This window comes from Haemorhous mexicanus, chromosome 8 (assembly GCF_027477595.1).
Source record: "Haemorhous mexicanus isolate bHaeMex1 chromosome 8, bHaeMex1.pri, whole genome shotgun sequence".
Classification (NCBI taxonomy): Eukaryota; Metazoa; Chordata; class Aves; order Passeriformes; family Fringillidae; genus Haemorhous; species Haemorhous mexicanus.
Genome location: NC_082348.1, coordinates 20,148,322 through 20,168,337, shown reverse-complemented (window position 1 = coordinate 20,168,337; position 20,016 = coordinate 20,148,322). Strand labels below are relative to the sequence as shown.

The following is a 20,016-nucleotide window of genomic DNA, read 5'->3' as shown; positions in this document are numbered from 1 at the left end:
AGTGAAGTGATTCTTGGAAGAGAGATGGGAGAAGCCATTCATACAACATGTGATAAGGTTTTCTTTCATCTTCTTCTGCCAGTCTTTTAGCAAAATCATAAACAAGCACACTAACTGTTCAGCCTTGCTGATGTCCTTACATGGCATCCTGACCACTGACAGAGCATGGTTATTTTTTGTATTATTACTAGATTTATTCTTCCAGAAAAATCCATGTTCTGTAGCAAAACAGAAATAGTTTCTCCCTGTGCAACTATTCTTCTGAGAACCATGGCACCATATTTTCCAGTGAGCAGGGGAAGCTCCAGCCTCAGCATTCAGCTGCTGCCAAGGAGGGTGGCAGTAGCAGCAGGAGCTGTGTGTTGAGCACCAAGCGCACAAGCACCAGGGCACACAGGAGGCAGTGTTACAACAGTATCCTGTCCTCATGCAATCAAAGAAATGGTTCATATGCATCTCAACAGTGAATTCTACCACTTTCTTGCCAAACAGCTTTGAAAACAACTCTGTTAGCATCAGTACCTCAGTGGTTACTGTCTGTGATCCAAAGAGGAGATCCCGGAGCTCACAGGCCTTTGACATCCACACTGACAAACAGTGTGCCCCTCCTTCTTCCCTCTTGTTTACATACACAGCCTTGGTATTCTCTACATAAAATGTAACACGGTCAACAGACCTGAAGTAACACACAGAAAATAAACTGCAAGTATGAAATTCACCATTTTCAATCTGGTTTTAGTATTTGCATGCGCTTCAGGTGTTTCTTTCCACAACTACTAGCTTTACTTTGGAGTATTTAATAAATCCCAGTGAACTCTTACATCCTTGTGGAGTTACAGTAAAATACCCAGCTTTCATAACAAAACAAAGCTGCTAATCCTAGCTACAACTTGCAAAGGTAATCCTGTAAATGTACATGTTAACTGTAACTTTGAGACAGCTCTGAGAAGAGTGAATTGAACTATTGGTCTTAGTAAGTCTTTCTGGTCTCCAGGATTCCCAGGCCATGGAATCTGATTTAAAAGATCAAGATGCCAGAGAGTGGAGCATTTTTGCACACATTTACCCTTTCTTGCTGACAACAGCTCAACGTTTTGGTCTCACTGTCTCACTGCCCAGCTCAGGACCTGTCAGTGGTGGCTGTTCTCTGCAGCTTTCCCATAAGACAATCTTACAAGATTGCAGCCCCAGCTTCATCAGATGCTTTTTGCAGACAGGCAGCGTAAGCTTAGACAGCTGGAGGAGCCCTGACTGTGAGTGTGAAATAAGTGAAGGCAGGAGGCAGAGGCTGGCACGGCTGAGCTGGGCTGCCTGGCATCTGCTGTGGGAAAGGATGTGCCAGTCTGCCAGTTCCCCTTGGATGGGGTACATCCCAGCAAATCATATCCAGAGCAAATGCTGGGGCAGCAGAGGTATACCTCACAAGACAGCATCAAGAGAAAAAAAAAGGTTCTTCAGAATAATAACTGTTAAAAATACCCATTGACAACATTTATTATCACACATATTGATCTTTGTTGCTTATTTGGGCAGAGGTGAATTGGGCAGGATTAAATGCATAATTATTTAGTGAGCCCAGTACTTGATTTTATGTTTTGCTGCCATGTGTTCTAGCCCAGTGGCTTGAGGAGTCAAGAGTAGCTGCAGTGCTGCTTTTCTATAGCTGATGGCAAAACCAGGCCAAGCATCTGGCATTGGCATGGATCAGCAGTGACCCAGCTGGTAAAGGAACATCACTGAGGGCCAAGCTATCCTCCTGAAGCCATTGTCAGAGCCTGTCATGCTTCAGAGAGTGGAGACAGGAGAGATAGGTGTCAGTTGCCATCTGAGCATCCTCTTCCCATGTTGCCAGACAACAGCTAATTCTCTGAAAAGAGGGATAAGTGTGGAGACATGCATTGCTGTCCTGACAGCAGCCTAACAGGGAAATTGCCACAAAGGAGGAACAAGCAGGACTGATTCTCTAGAAAGCTTTCCCCTATACTCAAGCTTCCCCTCAAAGGAGCTCTTGGGTGATAAATCCCTTCTGTTAAGCTGAAAAGCAGGTTGAAAGAATTTCCTTAGGGAGCTGTCCTGTGCAGATACCCTCTAGGTGCACCTAGAGGAGCATTTTCCTTTTTTTTCCAAATTTTGTCACTTTTTCCTCAGGGTAGGTCTGGTCTAGTATTCTTAGCACTCACTGAAGAAAAACAGAAGTGAAACAATCCCATTTTCAGCATTGATAGCTACTGCTTCTCTGGGCTCTGTGGTGGCACAAGTGAAGAAAGAATTTGACTGACTGGACAAGATGGCACAGACTGCTTTGCTGTCAAGGATAAGCATCCTGGTGAACTGATCTTCAGCCAGGGATGCTTTTCCCACAGTGCCAGCTTCTCTCACCAGGGATGAAACCTTATCCAAAGCAGTCCTGCAGAGCAGCATGACATGAATGGCCAAAGTTGTTAAACAAATTTGTCTTAGACTTCTTGGCAGTGAATATACTTGAGAAACACTGAAGCTGGTAACAGTCCCATGACAATTGTGTTCTTATGTAGGGATCTGACTTTTTTTTTTTTTTTTTAATTTGGAAGTAATCATGTTTGTCTTAGCTATATTAGTAGCAAAATGGCCACTGAATGGCATACTTTTCTTTTAAGTATTCAAACCAGGCTCATCCTAAACTATATTTATTTGTAATAAAAAACCTGTTTTGAATAGTACCATAGTATTTAATTTGAGAAATTACAAAATTCTACTGGTAAAATATTCAAGTAGTTTTTTTTTCTGAAATAGTAATCCTAGACTGAGGGAATGCACAAGTTCAGGGATTCCCTATAATGACAATAAATGTTGAGGTATAATTAGTAATATTTTTGAAAGCCAACAATTGTTTTTTGAAAGAAAGGTACATTTTAGTTTCAAACTGGAACACAAATTACTGTATTTTTCTTACAATAGTGCTGAACTTTTATTTGAGGTTCTCTGTTTCTGAAAGCAGACATGATGGATTGAAATAAAAGATAATTTATTGCAATGCTTACTTTCAAGTGCAGAGAGAAGCAGTGTAATTGTAATTTACAGTAGCTGTCAAGGAAAATCTATCACAGATGACATTAAAATGACTTATTTTGCCTGAGCCACTTATTGTTTAAATGTGCATAATCTGATAGAAACAGATTTTTTTTTAAATCTGCTTTATATTGTTCTAAATTAATATCAAAACATATACTTACTAGTTAAACATTTTAAACCATTTATTAATACTTTCATCACTACTATTTTTTGTAGGAGTTGAAATTTGGTTCATTTAATGAAATCACTTTTAAGTTCTTTAGCTCTCTACACTTATAACACTTTCATGCACTTAGAGGCACTGTCTAAAAAGCAGATTTCAAACAAGATACATTTTTGTCTGAAAATGTCAGAAACGGTAGAAGAAAATGACCACAGGGACCAACTCCATTTACACTGGAACTGACCAATAGTTTTGATATGCCTTCCAGTAGAAAGAGGTTAGCAAAGACCCAAATTTTTCTAAGCAAAGTAGCTCATGAATCCATGCAATCTTTTATTTGCAACTTGAGGCCGATGGAAGAATGAACTGCCATCAAGGAAATACTCAGTGTCAGCTATTGAGCTTCCATGACAAAGACTATGCTAGAATATCGACTGCAAACTTACTCCAAGATGTAATTATTCTGATACCTACTGTAGAAAGGAAATATTCTCATTATTTGTGCATAAGATGCATTCTGGATATGACTGGAGCACCTTTACAGAAAAACTGATGAAAGAAACCTAGACACATTTCCATTCTGATGGACTCAAATGTTTTCAGCTTGTAGGTGCTTCTTCTCAGGCATTTATAATATCTAACTCTTGTGAAACTTGAGATTTATATATATGTACGTATTATATGTCTGTCTGTAAGCAAATGTCAAATGACAAATAACCTGAAACACACAGCTTCACCAAGCCAAGCTGAGCTTTCAGCAGAGGGAGTGTTAAAGTAGTTCTAAACAAATCAGCACATTTAAATCCTCAACATGATAAAATCTTGAGAAATAAAGTTAATGACCTGCTATTTCATATGCAGTTTTAAATAGCTACTAGCTTCAATTAATCTGCTTTGCAAAGGGGACACTGACTATATATTTACATTTTGCAAGGAAACTGACCTCTGCAACAACACAGCAAAAATCCAATGTCACATTCAACTGTTATTTTTCTTCTTCTTCCTTTTTTTTTAAATTTTTATTTTTTTTCAAAAACCAGCTAGAATTAATGTAGTGAATCTGTAATGAAATGCATTATCCTGCATGGAGATTTATCAGATTTTCGAACTGAATGCCATGCTTTGCTAGCACTAGCTGGAGTTCACCTGCGTGTTGGTGTGGCGTGTGGCTCTTTTTTGTAAAGAGTTAAGTTGAACACAAAAAAAGGGAACAAAGGTCAGCACCCAGCCGCCACTTGAATGTGAGATTTTTCTTTTTATTCCCCTTGATGTATACTAGGCTCTGTGTTATTAGTCTTAATGATGGAAAATTGTAGTGTTGATACAAATCTTTTTTTCAAAGTAGTAGGCGGGAGCTCCATTTGTTAGTAAGTTTTTTTGTGACTAAAAGCCATGGACAGTACATTTATGTAGCAGTAAAAGGCCTAGATGCTCTTTCCATAGCAGAGCTAATTATTCCTACTGTGACCTTACTGATCTACCCTGTTCCTAGTACATCTCATCTGCACGCCTGTTCCTCTGTGTAGATGGTGTCAGAGAATATGAAAAACCCTATAATGAAACCATTTTCATGATGGAGAAAGGCTACTGGAGTTGCACTTGCTACAAAGAGGCTCAATTATATGAGTAATTGTGATAATTTTCTACATTCATAGCCTTCAATGGGGAAAAAAGAATGAGAGCCACAAAAGAAAATTACTTTAACAAGAAAGTACAGAGAGTAAAAATGGAAGAAGAGACAAAAAAGGGGGAAAAAATAACCAGAAAAAAAGTTTAAAAAATAGATCTGGAGGGAGGAATAGCAAGACAGGGAGAACAACAGAAATGCTCAAAAAGCCTATGTGCAGCTGTGTTGCACAATTAAATTGAATTTTTTTTCTGCAGTTGATGAATGTGACTACTGCAAATGTGCCTCTGTAGTTAGCTATCATTTGTTGTTCCGTGACAGGAAAAGGATAATTACCTCTCAGAGAGAATCAAAGGCTGACATGCCCTTTAGACACAGCCATGAATGCAGAGCTCGATAGAATGCTTGAATAAGAATCCAGTGTTCTGTGCCCCCTTCTACTCAAGAATAAATTTTGTTAAAATGCAAGAGCACCACCAGTAAATTTGTTGAACCCTAGGTGTTCAAAAATATGAGGTGCATCTATCGACTCATCCCATTTGCAAAAATAAAACTACATTTTGAATTCACTTCTATTATATTCATGGACAGTAAGATAGTGAGATATGCATTAAATTTCTTTTCCCAGTAGGGGTCTGATTCAACATTTCCTATGAAAGAACAGAAAGACACTATCCTTTTTCTCCAGGCTAGTTAGCCTATAATTTAAAACTGTCAAAAACACAATTTTATACAAAGTCTTCAATAAAAGCTTCTCAGATATAACCCAAAGAGGTTTTACTAAAGTTTGATTCAGACTCTGTTACAATATTTTTAAAGCTATAAATACATCTAACTGATATTTTGCCGTTCTCTTTTTTACTTAAAGTATTTGAAGATTTACAAAGGAAAAAAAAGGCAGCATCCTTTCAAGGTGACTAAGCCTTGCAGCTTTTAAGTAATCAGAATGAATTCAATAGCTTGTTGGGACCATTAGCAGTCCGAAGAAGTATTGCTTAATGAAATGTATATGATATATGTCTATTTCTTTCTTTTGGTAAACATTTTAAAATAATCCATAGGCACCTTCAAAAAACGAAGACGCGTTTTTATTTAAAGCCATCAGCAGAAGAGTCATGACTGCATTTATGTGAAGGCTAGAAGAGATGCAAAATAGGGAAAAATCTGAATGTCAGCTCTTTTTTCCCTATGACGTTAGCAGGCACTGCTCTTTGTAAGATCAGGAGCTCTCGAGTTAAATATTTTTGTAGTTTTTAAACAAAGAGCTTATTTATGTTGACTAATTCCTTTGTAACATTCAATGAAAACAATGGTTTCTAAATGTCTTACACCGTTAGACAGATGTGGTGTAGTGTCACACACAAATAAAAAATAAACAAAAGCCCACTGTAAATTACATCTGTTAATTTAAATCTACTTTATGAATATCTTTGTCTTTTTCTACAGTTATCTTTGCTGACCCTAGTGTAATTCACTTAAAAAAAATACCTCTTATCCAAGGAACAACATTATAGCTTGGCAGTTCACATACTGATATCAGACTGAAATGATGGTTTTGAATCATAAAACATGTCATCAGCTTTATACCAAACCACCAATAACCTTTGTCCCATTTGCCAGCCCTCCTTTTACTTGTCAATATAAGGCTTACCTGATTGTGTTTCCAATTACAGAGAAGGGAGCCCCTGGTCTGCAAGCTGCAATTGCTTCATCTCTACATTTCCTGGCAACCTCCACTAACTTTTTACCAGATTTATCCACATTGCCCACCAAAAAGGTTTCAGAAGTGTCACCATGGTAGCCATTGTAATACACCTAAACATATGCAGAAATGCAAAGACATTTTCTCATTTTGCATCCAGAAACAAATCCTTGTCTTAATTAAATCCATTCTTTCTAAGAACAAGCTATATATTGCAACAGATAAGACAGGTAAGTTGAATTTGCAAGACTGGAAAAGTAAAACATTGCAGAGGAAAAAAAAATTAGCTTGAAAGACTGCAAGGTGCCTAAGGGTTGCCAGCGTTGCCAATTAAAAATTCAAGAAAAGCAGAAGCTGTGCATCAGTGCCCAGCAGTGCACCAGGCAGTGACACTGCTCAGCCACAAGACATGATGATAACTGGGCTGCTTGTGAGAAGATGGGTGGGGGCCATGGATGGGCTGAGGTGGGCTTTGGGGGCTGTTGGGTGCCACCCATGCTGGCCCATGCCCCTGCAGCCAGGGACCTGCTTGCTCCCCAGAGGGGCAGGCCCTGAGCCCCAGCGCTGGCTGTGGCCATGGGGGAACCTCCTGGTGGCTGGCAGGGAGGTGAATGTCTGAAGGCAGCAGCCCCTGTTGGAGCTCTGAGGTGAGAGCCATGCCCTGCTACCAACAGCCAGAGTGGCCCCCAGGACCAAACCCACTGTCAGCCGTTGCAGGTTTTCTTTATTCTCATTTTTAAGCTACAATGTGGCATTAACATTGGATTTTACTTCTGATTTCCAGAGATGAATTTTGAGAGAATAAATGTACTGCTGTGGCACTAAAAAATTTTATCTTCTGAAAATGGAACATGCTGTTGAATTTATTACATTTTTTTTTCTTTTCTTTTTGAAATTTCATAGGTTTTAAATGTTAGCCTTCCTGAAATTCTCTGTTGAGCACAAGAAATCCTGACTATGCACTATGGAGCTTGCAACACACCATTAAAATGGGGTTTGCAGCTCTGCACATGGCAGGCAGGCCCATAATTGTAAAACCAAGCCATATTTCCCTACAAAAAGACAAATTATAATGGTGTACAGTTTTGATCTTCTAAAACATTTTTTCTCCCCCAAACAGTGGGCAACTATCCTTCTTACAACTAATTACTCACCGAGCTCGAACCACTGAACTTTTGCCACTGGCAAGCTATTTGTGAAAGACAGACTCACATTCTTTTTGGTTGATTCCAAACTAAAAAAAAACCCCGTAACCCCAAAAACCCCACGCTACAGACAGTTTATCTCAAGGCCAGGTTTGTCTTCAAGCTGAGATATAAAGAAAATGCAGGCATTAGGAGCAAGGGGTATTTTAAGGAAAGGTGAGTGACAGCAAGGGCCCAACTGTGTTGCCACTGCTCTAGCAAAAAGCAGCTGCAATCCTCTGCTCTACACCTTCCTCTGCCAGTTCAGACTGCCACAAAATAATTTTTTATTTTTTTATTTAATGCCCATTGGGCAGGTTTTAAAGTAGATAGTTCATATTTAGACTAAACTAGTTTGTTTTTAGCTCTAGCAAGGAAAACACACAAACCCCCAACATTAGGTATCATCATCCTTGAAAAGCAAACACAGATTTAAAACACAGGAGAGTTAAAAAAAAACCAAACCCACAAACAACAACAACAACAAAAAAAACACCCAACAACAAAGCAAATAATAATATTTACTGCAGCCCATCAGCTGCAATTACATATTTCTGATGTTAATAAACTATAACCACAGCAAATGTAACATACCATTTCCTTAAATTCAGTGAAAGAACCAAGTTGTAAGGAACCTTAACCTAGTAACAATAGGCTGAAAATTGCACTATGCTGAGGATCCAGTAATGGATAACACTATTGTCTCTATACTAAAATACATTTTCAAGTCCACGTGTTTCAAGCCTATAAAATTTGTATTTCATCCATGAAATGCTACATTCTTAATTGTGCTGAAATGGATTTTTTTGTTCAGATAATCTGTACATAGTGCTAGATATTTACACTTAACATCCTGAGTATTACTTAATTACTTTATAGAACCTGTACACAATTATAAACAATTTGTTGTGCAATATTTACTTTGATTTTTATTCTGTCCAGCTGTGAAACATCCTAGTTTTGCTCATTAAAAATAAGCTAAGAGGCCAGTTAATAATGCTGAAAAGTAGTATTTTTTCCTCAGCTGTTTTGAACTAAGCAATTATCACACACAGTACAGTTCAGCTTTATTTGATTAAAAAAAAAATCTTACGAAGATAGTCAGCATTTCCCATCCTTGCAGGAATCTTTACATTCACAGAAATGTCAAGATTTATTTTCTTTTATGAGACTAAATTAAAAGCAAATAAATATATGTCTGCAAAAAGGCCAGTAACATTCAGTCAGACATTTGTAAAGCAGAGTGGACAAGACATACACACTATTTTAATATAAAAAATATTTCATTTAGTTTACCATGGAAAGTATCTGTGGTATGAGTCTATACTTTTTTAAAATCTAAGGTATCATTATTATCCTGACAGACTGAACAAAAAGTAAAATGAACCTTAAGGAGGTACAAAGAAACATGATTTAAATCCTTAGTTGTTGCACACTGATTTAGTTTAATAAACTCAGCAAAGGGACACCAGTTCACCAAAGTTAAAATTAGGGCCAAAAATAAAGTTTAAAAATGCTAGATTGCACTGTGTAAACCTGATAGCCAGAATTCTACTATTAGAAAGTATGGAGATGGGAAAGAATTTAAAAAGATCAAAACCCCAAGCCAAACCAAATCCAGTTCTGGATCACATGTGAGTATATAATGGGAAAAAGGTCGTTGACCCTAATTTTAATAGAAAAAATATTTTAGAAAGCTTGAATCTCATGCTCAGAGGTAGGTCTGCTGAAGATTTCTTCACTCTGCCAGTATGAACATAGTATCAAGTTACCATAAGGTTCTTTAACGATTTAAAACCCTTGTTTTTACGAGATTGTGCTCCCTTGTATGTGACATATTATTGCAAAATAATGGAGGGATTAAAAAAAATCTGTGTTCATACTAGAAATAAACAGCACTTCAGAAAAATAAAAACATGCAAAAAGAAAAAAACTTCTGCAAGACACAAATTTATTTTTTTTCATAATTGAAATGAGAATTAGGTTTCCAGCTCCTGTGCTTTCTTGCTGCTAGGAAAACCCAGCCTATGTTTATTTAAATAGCTCTAATTGATGATTCCCTGGAAATATTAAGTCACAGTTATATCACACTATTTCTGTTTCTGCTCAAAAGGTTCAGGGCTTCTACACCAGAAATGGAACACAACACTACCTTCGGGGATTTTAATAAATGTAGGGAACACTGCTAGCAAAAGAGTTGCTGTCCAAATAGACTGACATACCCAGGCCAATGCAGCCTCTAATGACAGAGTAAGATAATGTCAGGCCCCACTCAAAATCAGCAGGAAGAGGAAGATCAATCTTGGCAGAGTGAAGGAAAAATGCTGGCTTTCTTCATGTTAGCTCATCTCATACATATCTATCTTCAGCTGCTGCCCAGTACTGTGGTGCTCTGCATTAACTACACAGTGGATCAATAACAATTACACCTTCTCAAAAACATGACACATAGCAGGATTGGGTTGACATTTCACTTAGGCCAACATTGATCTCAGTGCATCTGATTCCAGTCCTAAATTCAAGTCAGGCCTGAGTCTAGCTGGAATAAACACACAGTTAAAAACAAAAAAGGAAACCAGCTGCTTGTGCCTTGGCTCAGAAGTAAACAGCACATCCATCTGTGCATCCCCCATCTCCAATCCACTATTCTTCCTGTTGCTACTAGTGATTCTAAAGTTGATCAAAGACTATTTTTTTATATGAATTACTCACTGTGACATCAATGTTGATAATATCTCCATCCTGAAGAGGTCGACTGAAACATAAACAGAAAAAAAAAAATAATGGTGACAGACAGTTCCCAACAAAGGGAATATAAGAATAAACACCTAATGACACATACATAAAAAATCAAGGGGTAGATATTTTGTGATGGAGGAAGGCAGAAGCAAACAGAATAACCATTTTTAATGTTCAGCTCTGACTATTTAGAGAACAAGTGTAGCTGAATATAAAATAATGAGAAACAACTACCAGAAAAACATATCAACACCTGAAAAATCTACCATTATATTTATTCTTTTGCTCTCACTAGGGTTCATATTTTACTTTGTGAGCAGCAGAACGTATTGAGAATATTAAAAAAAAAAAATCCTGTATAAATTCAAATACATTTATTCCTTAGCCTATACTTATTTTGCTGGATGAACAAAAAATCAGACCATACTGTTTTTTTTTTCCCTCATGCACACTAAACTCAAAATGCAATATGGTATTTTTCTTTAAGTGTTTGGAAAACCAGGATAATATATTTTTTTCCTATTTCACATATATTTCTGTAACAGCTATAAGCATCACAGGGTAACATGTTCTGCATCTACAACGCATTTAAGTACAACATTTAGTTAAGCTGAAGTATATTCAATATTAAATACAATTTATTAATTCCAGTTTAACATTTTAATTTCCAGTTGTAAAATGTAAATTATTGAGGAAATACCTGTCAGGAATACCATGACATACCACGTTGTTTACAGAAGTACAAACAGATTTTGGAAAACCTCCATAGCCCAGAGGTGATGGATAGGCATTCTGTCTGATTATTTCATGATGAACAATGGAATCTATTTCTTCAGTTGTCATGCCAACCTAAAATATCAAACATAACATCCTGTTAAAAAAGCAAAGACAGTTTCTCATATTTACTGAATGTGATTGCAGCCAAGCTTCAATGAAATATTGGATGTTTCAAATATGCTGCTTTGATACAAGACTACACTGCCTGATATACTTTATTGATATATGGACTTTTTTTTTTCTGAAAAACCCTTGGAAAAAGAGATTTTAAATAAAGCATGCAGTAGAAATAAGCACTCAAAGGTTCCTAGAAAACCTAAAATCCTGCTTACTTCCTTTCTGTTTTTTCCATATCTACTTTCTCAAAGACACCAATTTCCCATGTCATCGTTTCAGTAGCTGCTATAGAAATGCCTTGTTTCAATGCTTTCAGTCCCTTAAAACACAACATTACTTTCCCCTTTTATTTGTAAAAGAAAGGATATTAAATCTTGTAATTGCCAAGTACATTCATCATAATGTATTTAAGCATTTTAAGAAATTGTTTTCCAGGTATTCCTAAATTTTAAAAAACATTGAAATACTTAGATGCAAATTTTAAGGATATTTTACTTAAAGTTGCCATAGCCTGGATGATCATAATGAATCTACAAGTACTGACCCATCATTTTTAGAAATCTTCATTTTTATGCTTGATGTTTTCTAGATTCATCTTTTCCACAAGATTTTACTTATTAAAAAACCCCTCTCATAAATCAGTCAGCCATTTTCTGAGTATCCATGGAGTGCAAAGTGCACATGCTTAAAATAATATTATTTTTGCTTTTCTTTTGGATCAACTCTGTCTCTGGAATGGTTAGAGCTGAAATTTGGTAGGGAAACCTCTCTAATTGAGAAGTACTTTTGAGGGCTCCTCTGTAAATTGATTTTGCTTTCAATGAGTTGCGAGCCTTTGAAAATCATACTTTGTACAGATACAAGTATCATTCTTAGCACACTGAAGGAAATGCCACAGTGGCTGTGATTTTGAAGTAACATGTGGAATGCAGGTAGGCTGTGGAGCAGGAGACAGTTACATATTGAAATACTGCGTGGCCATGCACAGCCAATACAGAAGAGTGCACTTGTGTACTGTGCTGAGGATAAAACCAGGTCTGTTTACTCAGCTGAATTTCGCTCAGCACAGAAACGTTGCTGGGCAGGTGAGGAGCAGTGAACGTGGGTTCAAGACCAGGGTTTGGGATTAGTGCACATGCCCCCTGTTTTGCAGCCGCAGCCTTGGCAGGCTCTCTGGATTGGATAGGGCAGCCGGTGGCTATGGATAAACACAGGTTTGTTGCTCCTGCCTCTGCTCAAACATCTTCATCTTTAGCCCACAGACAAACTGAACTGCTATGTACTGGACTAGCTGCTGTCTACTGCTTCTCTGCTCAAGCAATTTGATGTGGTTTTCGGATTCTCAGCAGACAGATCTCTGGTCACTGCATGGCTTACACTCTGTGACTAGTTCTGCTTTTAACAGCATGTGCTTTACTTTTAAAGATACTTTTGCTAGCTGGGCAAGTTAGGGGTGGCACCTGCTCTGCCCCTAATACCTTACTTGGAACAGGGCAATTCAACAGTATAAAATAAAATATTTTCATGTCATAGAATCTGTGGTTTTATTCCCAAATCTATAACTCAGACTCATGAAAGCTATCATATAATACTGTATCATAATTTGAAATCCCACAGGTGGTAAAGCAACATCAAAACCATGTTCAAACTCCATCTCTCTGTATCCATGGATTATAATGCACCTTTGTTATATTGGGGGATCTTAACTGCCACTAGCTAAAGCACAGGCAAGAGCCAGTTTGGAGGACTGTATGCAAGGTGGGTTCAGCATGATAACAGGAACAGGTGGAGGGATGGGACTCTTCAGGTAAAATAGGAAAGCAGAGTTTAGCTTATGAAACTAGGTTAAAGGAGCTTGGTTTGTTCAGTCTGGTGCACAGCTCTATTCCTGTATGAAAGGGAAGACTCATGGAAAGGCAGGAAGCTGTTTAAATTAAAGAGCAGCGCTGGCACAAGAACAGATAGGCCTAAACTGACCACTTGCAGCAACAGGCTGGAAAGCAGAAGATGCTTACTGTCAATAAGGGAGGGTTTTGGAGCATCCTCCCAGTCAGTGGGGTCTTGAACAAGCACTAAATTGTGTAAAACAGAGCTCACCAACAGTCTGTGACTGACCTGGGCCGTGGTTTTAGCACTGCAACTGCAAATACCAGCTCTCCCCTAGCACACAGGTCCTGGTTATGTAATTATTACCTTATACACCTTTTTGCTACAAAGCATTCATTATGCATGTGTAGTATTTTGTACATATTATGAACTGCATCATAAATGACACCATACTGCATACATATGTATTTACACATGATAACAACCAAAGAGTATTTGGGAAAAACTGCTCTCATTCAAAACCCACATTGTACCCTGATCCTTTGGAAACATGTATATGCCTTTAACTTTAAATGAGTAAGTTTTACTGTGCTGAAAAACAATTGAACATTAAAAAGTTACACATGCACAAAGCTATGTAAGATTAAAGCTTCAGGCAATTTTGTTATTTGCTATTCCAGCTCCAGAACTATACCTTTGTGAAAGAGTGATGATAACTGAAAGAAAAATCCCCTTTTAAGTCAATGGCATTGACCTACAGTCCCCATCTATCTCTGCATCTCATAGCTACTCAACCCATTTCACCTTATCCAATATGCTATTACATGAAATACCAAGGCAAGGCTAAAAAAGCATTTCTTCATCTGCAAAACCTGGTAGTGGACTCCTCCCTCTACATTTTTTCTTGGGAGGTATCCTAAAAAGCATACCGTAAGAACATTTCTAGAAATCATGAGGCTTTACTATCAATGCACTCTGGAAAATTGTGTAGAATTTGGCAGCTGTTTTTCCCCATGGCAGCCCTAGGAGTTGCATTGGATCCCACAGGACAGTGAGGGCTGAAGGATGGACGGGAATGGAGAAGGCAGACCAAGTGTGGGCTTGTACACACGCAGAGCTGGAAAGCATGACATTTGAGGTAGATGTGCCATGAAATGAAAGGAAAAAATGTAGCACGTGCCTTAGGAGAAACTCACATGATTTGACACAATCTGAAGAGAGGGAGACGACAAACACAGAGACATTACACCTGAGCCAGTAACTATGCACTACATAGGTCCAAAGTACAGAAATAATTAAACAGGCATATCATGAACTGAATAAAAAGTTAATAAATCCTTATTTTTTCAGGATCAAACTTAAAGCTGGATGCACATAATAGGAAAGTTAAAAGAACAAAAAGGTAGGAACAAAACCCAAAGAAGTGAAAGCATAGAAAACACCCAAGCTGTTCTGGGACTTCTGTAATTGTTACCTTTAAGCCCTTTCCAGCCAGAAGCAGGACATGACGGGCCAACTGACAAGCTTGACGAAGCCCTTGAATCTGATCTTCATTCTTAATTTCTATGTCGTCTCCCCAGTCTGGTACAATGCCTGTCGTCACATAGTCTGGCTTCTTTATGTGCTTGGAGAAAAAGGATTGAAAATGAAGATCAGAAAACTGAGCATGACAATGGGATCATTTTCTCAGATATTGCCTCCTGCTTCATGGCAGCTTGCCCTTTCTGTCGTGGTATCGACCTTCCTAAGCCATCAGGGCAAACCCTCAAGGCTGCCTCAGTATTTCTTCCACTGCCCTTTTGAACTTAACATTGCCTGTTACTACTGACTTACACAGTCTGTTAGCCTTCCAGTGCTGAAACCCCAGATACTGCAGCTGACTTCCAGCACAGACAGTCTCAAGTTAAGAAATTGACTTTAAAACTCTTCATTTTCTTTTGCAAAGTGGGGCATTTTCTACAAAAGGCATCTAAACACTGGAAATGATGGGACAAACATACAGAATTAGTCTTAAAATTAAACTTGATCAAATCCTGTGTTTCTCATTTAAACAAAACTCCTATTGAAAAATCCATGAGATTGCTTTTTGACTAAGAACCTTAGGATTTAACTGATTTCAATTTAGAGGCTTTTACACATTAATCTAGTTCATATGCTGTGCCTAAATTTGTCCATCTACAACATTACACAAAGGTATCCCAATTTGCTGTCAAGGGAAGTGTAATAAACCTCATTTTTTCCACACAAGAACTTCTCAGCCCTTGTAAGAGGTGACATTTAATATCTGATTTTTTTAAGATCCACATCAATTTAACAACATTTATAAACATGAAAGCTAATAAGAACAGTAATGTCTTGCACAGAGTTGGAAATGCACTTTCTCTCAGAGTGTCCTGGGCTGTTTCACTGGCTGTGGAAGAATTCCTTTGCCCATGACAGCCAGGCTGATTTTCTGCCATGCTGGCCACAGGGTGAGTTTTGCACTGACTTCACAAAATACACAGTCAAGCTGGCAGGCAGAAAACAAAGTAGGCATTTTGGCTGTACACAAAACAACCATACAACAACAGGGTGTAGGAGTAACAAAGAGTGGGGCAACTGATGAACTCCATTGGGACTTTAAATAGGAAGACTACTGTTACTGTTACAGGTATTTTATGTCTAGTCTGATAAAATTATGAAATTATCTTCAGCAAACTTATGTCAACAGAATTTCAGATCCTATTTCTTTCAAATTAATGCCATAACCACCACAACAACATCTTACTGCAGTAGTTTGGGCCTTAGTCAAAAAAAAAAACCAACCAAAACAATGCCATTTGTTAGACTAGCCACTCCATTCACAGCATCACCCTTGCTTTCCCCTTGGAGGGCACTCACCTATTAACTGAGACATGATCCTACTGACCTCTGAGAACTGTGAAGGGAGAAGCCCAAAGCAGAGTGCATACAAATGTCCATGTGGACAGTTTCACACCAACATCTTAAAAAACACTGTTATTTCAATGTGATTTCTGCCATACTCTGAATAAAAGTAAAAACTTTGCCCTCAACTTTTCATTATGACAATATATTTCTTCCTCTTTGTCCTAAAAGAAGCACCTAAATACAGAAAATAAAGTTTTAAAATTCTATGATTTTGTGCTTTTGAAAATATATAGAGCATGTAACCCTATGTTCTCCCTGCACACAGAGCTTCCACAGGCTCTTAGGGCTAAGAGCCCTACTTCCATCATTCTTATTTGTTTTCCTGTCTAACAACTTTTTAGTATATCTGGCCCATGGAAATGCCCTATATTAGGCATAAGAAATCTATATTAAAATGCAAAACAAAACTGTATGAAGTACTAATCCACATCCTGTGAAGCACTGTTTAGAAAGGGTACTTTGGTTTCTGCTGGCAAAAGGAAAGATACTAAACAGTTAATCTGTATGCTGTAATTAAACAGGGGAAAAAAAGAAACAGAAAAAAAGGAAACAAGAAGCGGAGCACATGTTAAATTTGCATTTGCATCAAAAAGTCCCTTTTGGCTTTAAAGTAAATAAACCCAAAAATATACGTTGCAAGGAATAAGAACACTCAGGCACAAAAAAGACAAGTTTAAAACATGCAGCGGGGTTGTGGGACAGCTACCAGCAGGTATTGTATGTTCTTTTTCTGACATAACCAAATAATAAAACCATCAGCAAAACACAAGCATTTTATAATTAGCTGGTTAGAGATTTATACAGAAGGGGACTCAGATGGTCATGAATGATTCCTACTGACTTCTGGTAAGACAGTCTACCATTGCTTCAAACAAGAATGTGGACCCAGAACTGTCGACAGATTATTATAATACTCACATTTATTCTACTGTAACAAAACAAGCCCAGGTTTGAACTCCCTCATAACTAAATGCATCAGTGTGTTTAACATGGAAGACAGCTGGACATCGGCTCTCCTATTTCAAATGCCAGACCAAGCAACAGGACAGTGATCCAACCCCCAGCTGTTGGACAACAAATACACTTGATCACGACTGCAATCAAACTCTACACTGGCTGAAGAACATATTAGGTAACAGAAATTGCAGTACCTTAGGAACTTGGTGAGCTGGAGAAACCACGTCTGGCCAAACTATACTATAAGCAGCATTTCTTTGTCCCTGAAAGAAGAAGCATCTTTGCTGATGATTGCTTGAGTGCCTGTGCAGGTAGTTATGATTGCACAAAGAAAAGATTACGTGGCAGCCAGTCACAGAACCTGTTAACAGATAAATTAAAAAATATTAACATTTTTACAAAATGGAAAGTATGCAAAAAGAAGGGCATATTGTAAAACAAAGCACAGAACTCATGTAGTTGCCGAGGGTAATTAAAATCTTGTACTGTTTAAGAAAGAGCAGAAAGAATGAGAAGAAATGAGAAAAAAAAAACCCTTCCCAAACAATACTTTGAAGCTTTATAAAATATCAAATCTGTTTTGGTTTGATGCATTAAAAAGCAGTGTGGGTAAATTCCCCACAGTTTACAGACAGGAGAGATGCTCTAACTGGCCTCTGCTTGGAGCAATTTGCATGGCTGCACTGTCCAAGGCTTGGTAAAGCACTTAATAAGACACAATAGCAGAAAAAGAGAAGACAAAAAAAACAAGATCCAAAGTTACTTCATACAATATTTTCAGCTGTATTTTTGCAGAATTGGTCACAGATTTGAGCATAACAAAGGTAATATTGCTCTTTGTCTTGTTGCTCAAGACACAAAGAATAGTTCATTTTGTTCATGGGGCAACAGAAGAAACTTCAGGAGGTATTTTTAATCTTGGCCAGAAGTAATTGAAGGGATTAAAAGTGCAATTTGGAGTATTTGAATCGGATTTCCATTTAATTCACATGGGAATTTGGAAAGTTTCATAGCTCAAACTTAGTTGTTGGGCAATGACAAATTTTGCCCCTGCAAAAAAAGGAAAAAAGAAAAAAAAAAGAAAAATGGAAAAAAGGGAAAAGAAAGGGCAATTGAGGCCCAAAGGCTCTCAGAGACACCAAAACCAAAATAATGCAGCACAAAAGACAATACTAGCATCAAAACCCGGAAATTCAAAAGGATTATTGACACTGCCCAATTACATTACAATTACGCACAGTGTGCATTTCCACTACTCAAATGTTCTACAATATAAACAGATTTTTTTTCTGAAACATAAGTTTAACAAAACAGTTGATCTGCTTCTGAAAAATGTCATTATGTATACAAATACAAGAGCAATCTTGTGGCAAGTAATCCAGATGAATAATTATTCTTCAGTAAAAAGTTTTTGTTTAAACAGAAGTAATGAAACATTTTTATATCACCGAAATTAAGAAATCAATCCACTGAATATTTCGTAACTATGTAAAAATGTTTATTTCCAAACGAGTTTCTTTCACATCTTGCATGTTTTTTATTCTATCGTACCTTCCTTCCTTTCCTTTGGATGCACTTATCATGTTCAGATGCAGAAATTATCCTTCCACATGTGCAATCTTTCAAAGACAGCCCTTTTACTCCATGACATACAGAAGATTCAAGATTCCACTGTTTTTGGAGCCCCAAATCCAGACTGAAATAGTTTCATCAGGTTTGCATTAGAAATGTTTCTGACTGTCTCTTTGCACTGGTCAGGGTTACATTTAAGTACCAATATCTGAAAAGTTAAAACCTAGGTGGAGAAACTTTTACTCAAGCCAATTTTAACTGGAGGTTTTTTGTCTGTTTGTTTTGTTTTTGGTTTTGGTTTTTTGTGGTGGCGGTGAGTTTTCTGTTTGTTTGTTTTGTTTGGGTTTTTAGCTTGGTGGGTTTGTTTGTTTGTTTGATTTGTTGACAAATAACAAAGTGAAGCTGAAGGGTGAGGTTCACCTCAAGCTCTCAGTACAGCCTAAATACGCACTGGAAGCTGCCTGCTTCAAAAGAGAAGAAAGTGTCTCCAAGGAAGTGGAGCTGCCCAGTTAACAGAGGGCTGGATTGATGCGGCAGCCTATTAACTGTAACTAGAATTTAAACAGCAGACTCATAATCTGTTTCCTAGAGTCTCCTTCACAAGAAAAAAAAAATCATTGTCCAATTAACAAAAACCACCCAAATATACAAAAAACCCCCAGAAAGGGTCACCTAAACTCCAACTGTAAGCACCTCCAAAGAACCCGAAGCATCCTACAAACTCCCTGTCTGGTTTATACTCATTTCTGGAATTTGGAAGCACAGAATCTGCTGAGGCAGCAACTTTTGGGCCATCAGAAGTAGCAATCACTCTAACAGTGTAAGCCAAGGTGCCTCTTTTACAAAGTGCAGTTGAAGTACCTTGCTTTTAGCACAGCTAAAGGTACTACAAATATATTGAAATCCCACACTCACTGGTGTGGTTAGCTAAAGTCCACATGGACATCAATATGTGAACATGTATTTTAAATGCTCTCCTTGATGCCCAGAATGCTCCCCAGGCACTTTGTCAATTGTATCACCATATAATTTGGGAAGAAAAGGTGCAAGTGTGCTTGTCAATTATTCCCAATAAGCTCCCCCAAATATACACTTTGAAATACATTAAACCATATTCATGGGTGCATGTCTAGCGACTAGCTCACATTCAGAAGGGATACCTTTTTATTCAGAATAAAATTTTTACCTCTATTCTCCCAAAGAAACACTGCAAGTGTTGTCACAAAATAACAGGATAATAAGGTACTGTAGCCTGTTGTTATTCTACTAACTACTCATTATAAACCAGATGCATACAAAACTATCTACTACTTGAACAGATGAAATGAGACAAGCAAATAAGTATCACCATTCTAAAATACAATTCCTAAAT

The 20,016-nt window shown here is 37.7% G+C and overlaps 1 protein-coding gene across 3 annotated transcripts in view; it reads right to left on the bottom strand.

The window, feature by feature from the left end:
* METAP1D (methionyl aminopeptidase type 1D, mitochondrial) overlaps nucleotides 1-20,016 on the bottom strand; it is a 43,629-nt gene that overhangs the window by 4,146 nt on the left and 19,467 nt on the right. For all 3 annotated transcript variants that reach the window (XM_059853101.1, XM_059853100.1, XM_059853102.1), the window contains exons 2-6: nucleotides 17,267-17,433; nucleotides 14,662-14,811; nucleotides 11,167-11,315; nucleotides 10,440-10,482; nucleotides 6,493-6,656 (exon numbers count right to left, since the gene is read on the bottom strand). In XM_059853101.1, coding sequence (XP_059709084.1) covers nucleotides 6,493-6,656; nucleotides 10,440-10,482; nucleotides 11,167-11,315; nucleotides 14,662-14,811; nucleotides 17,267-17,433 — 673 coding nt within the window. The remainder of the gene's footprint in view (nucleotides 1-6,492; nucleotides 6,657-10,439; nucleotides 10,483-11,166; nucleotides 11,316-14,661; nucleotides 14,812-17,266; nucleotides 17,434-20,016) is intronic.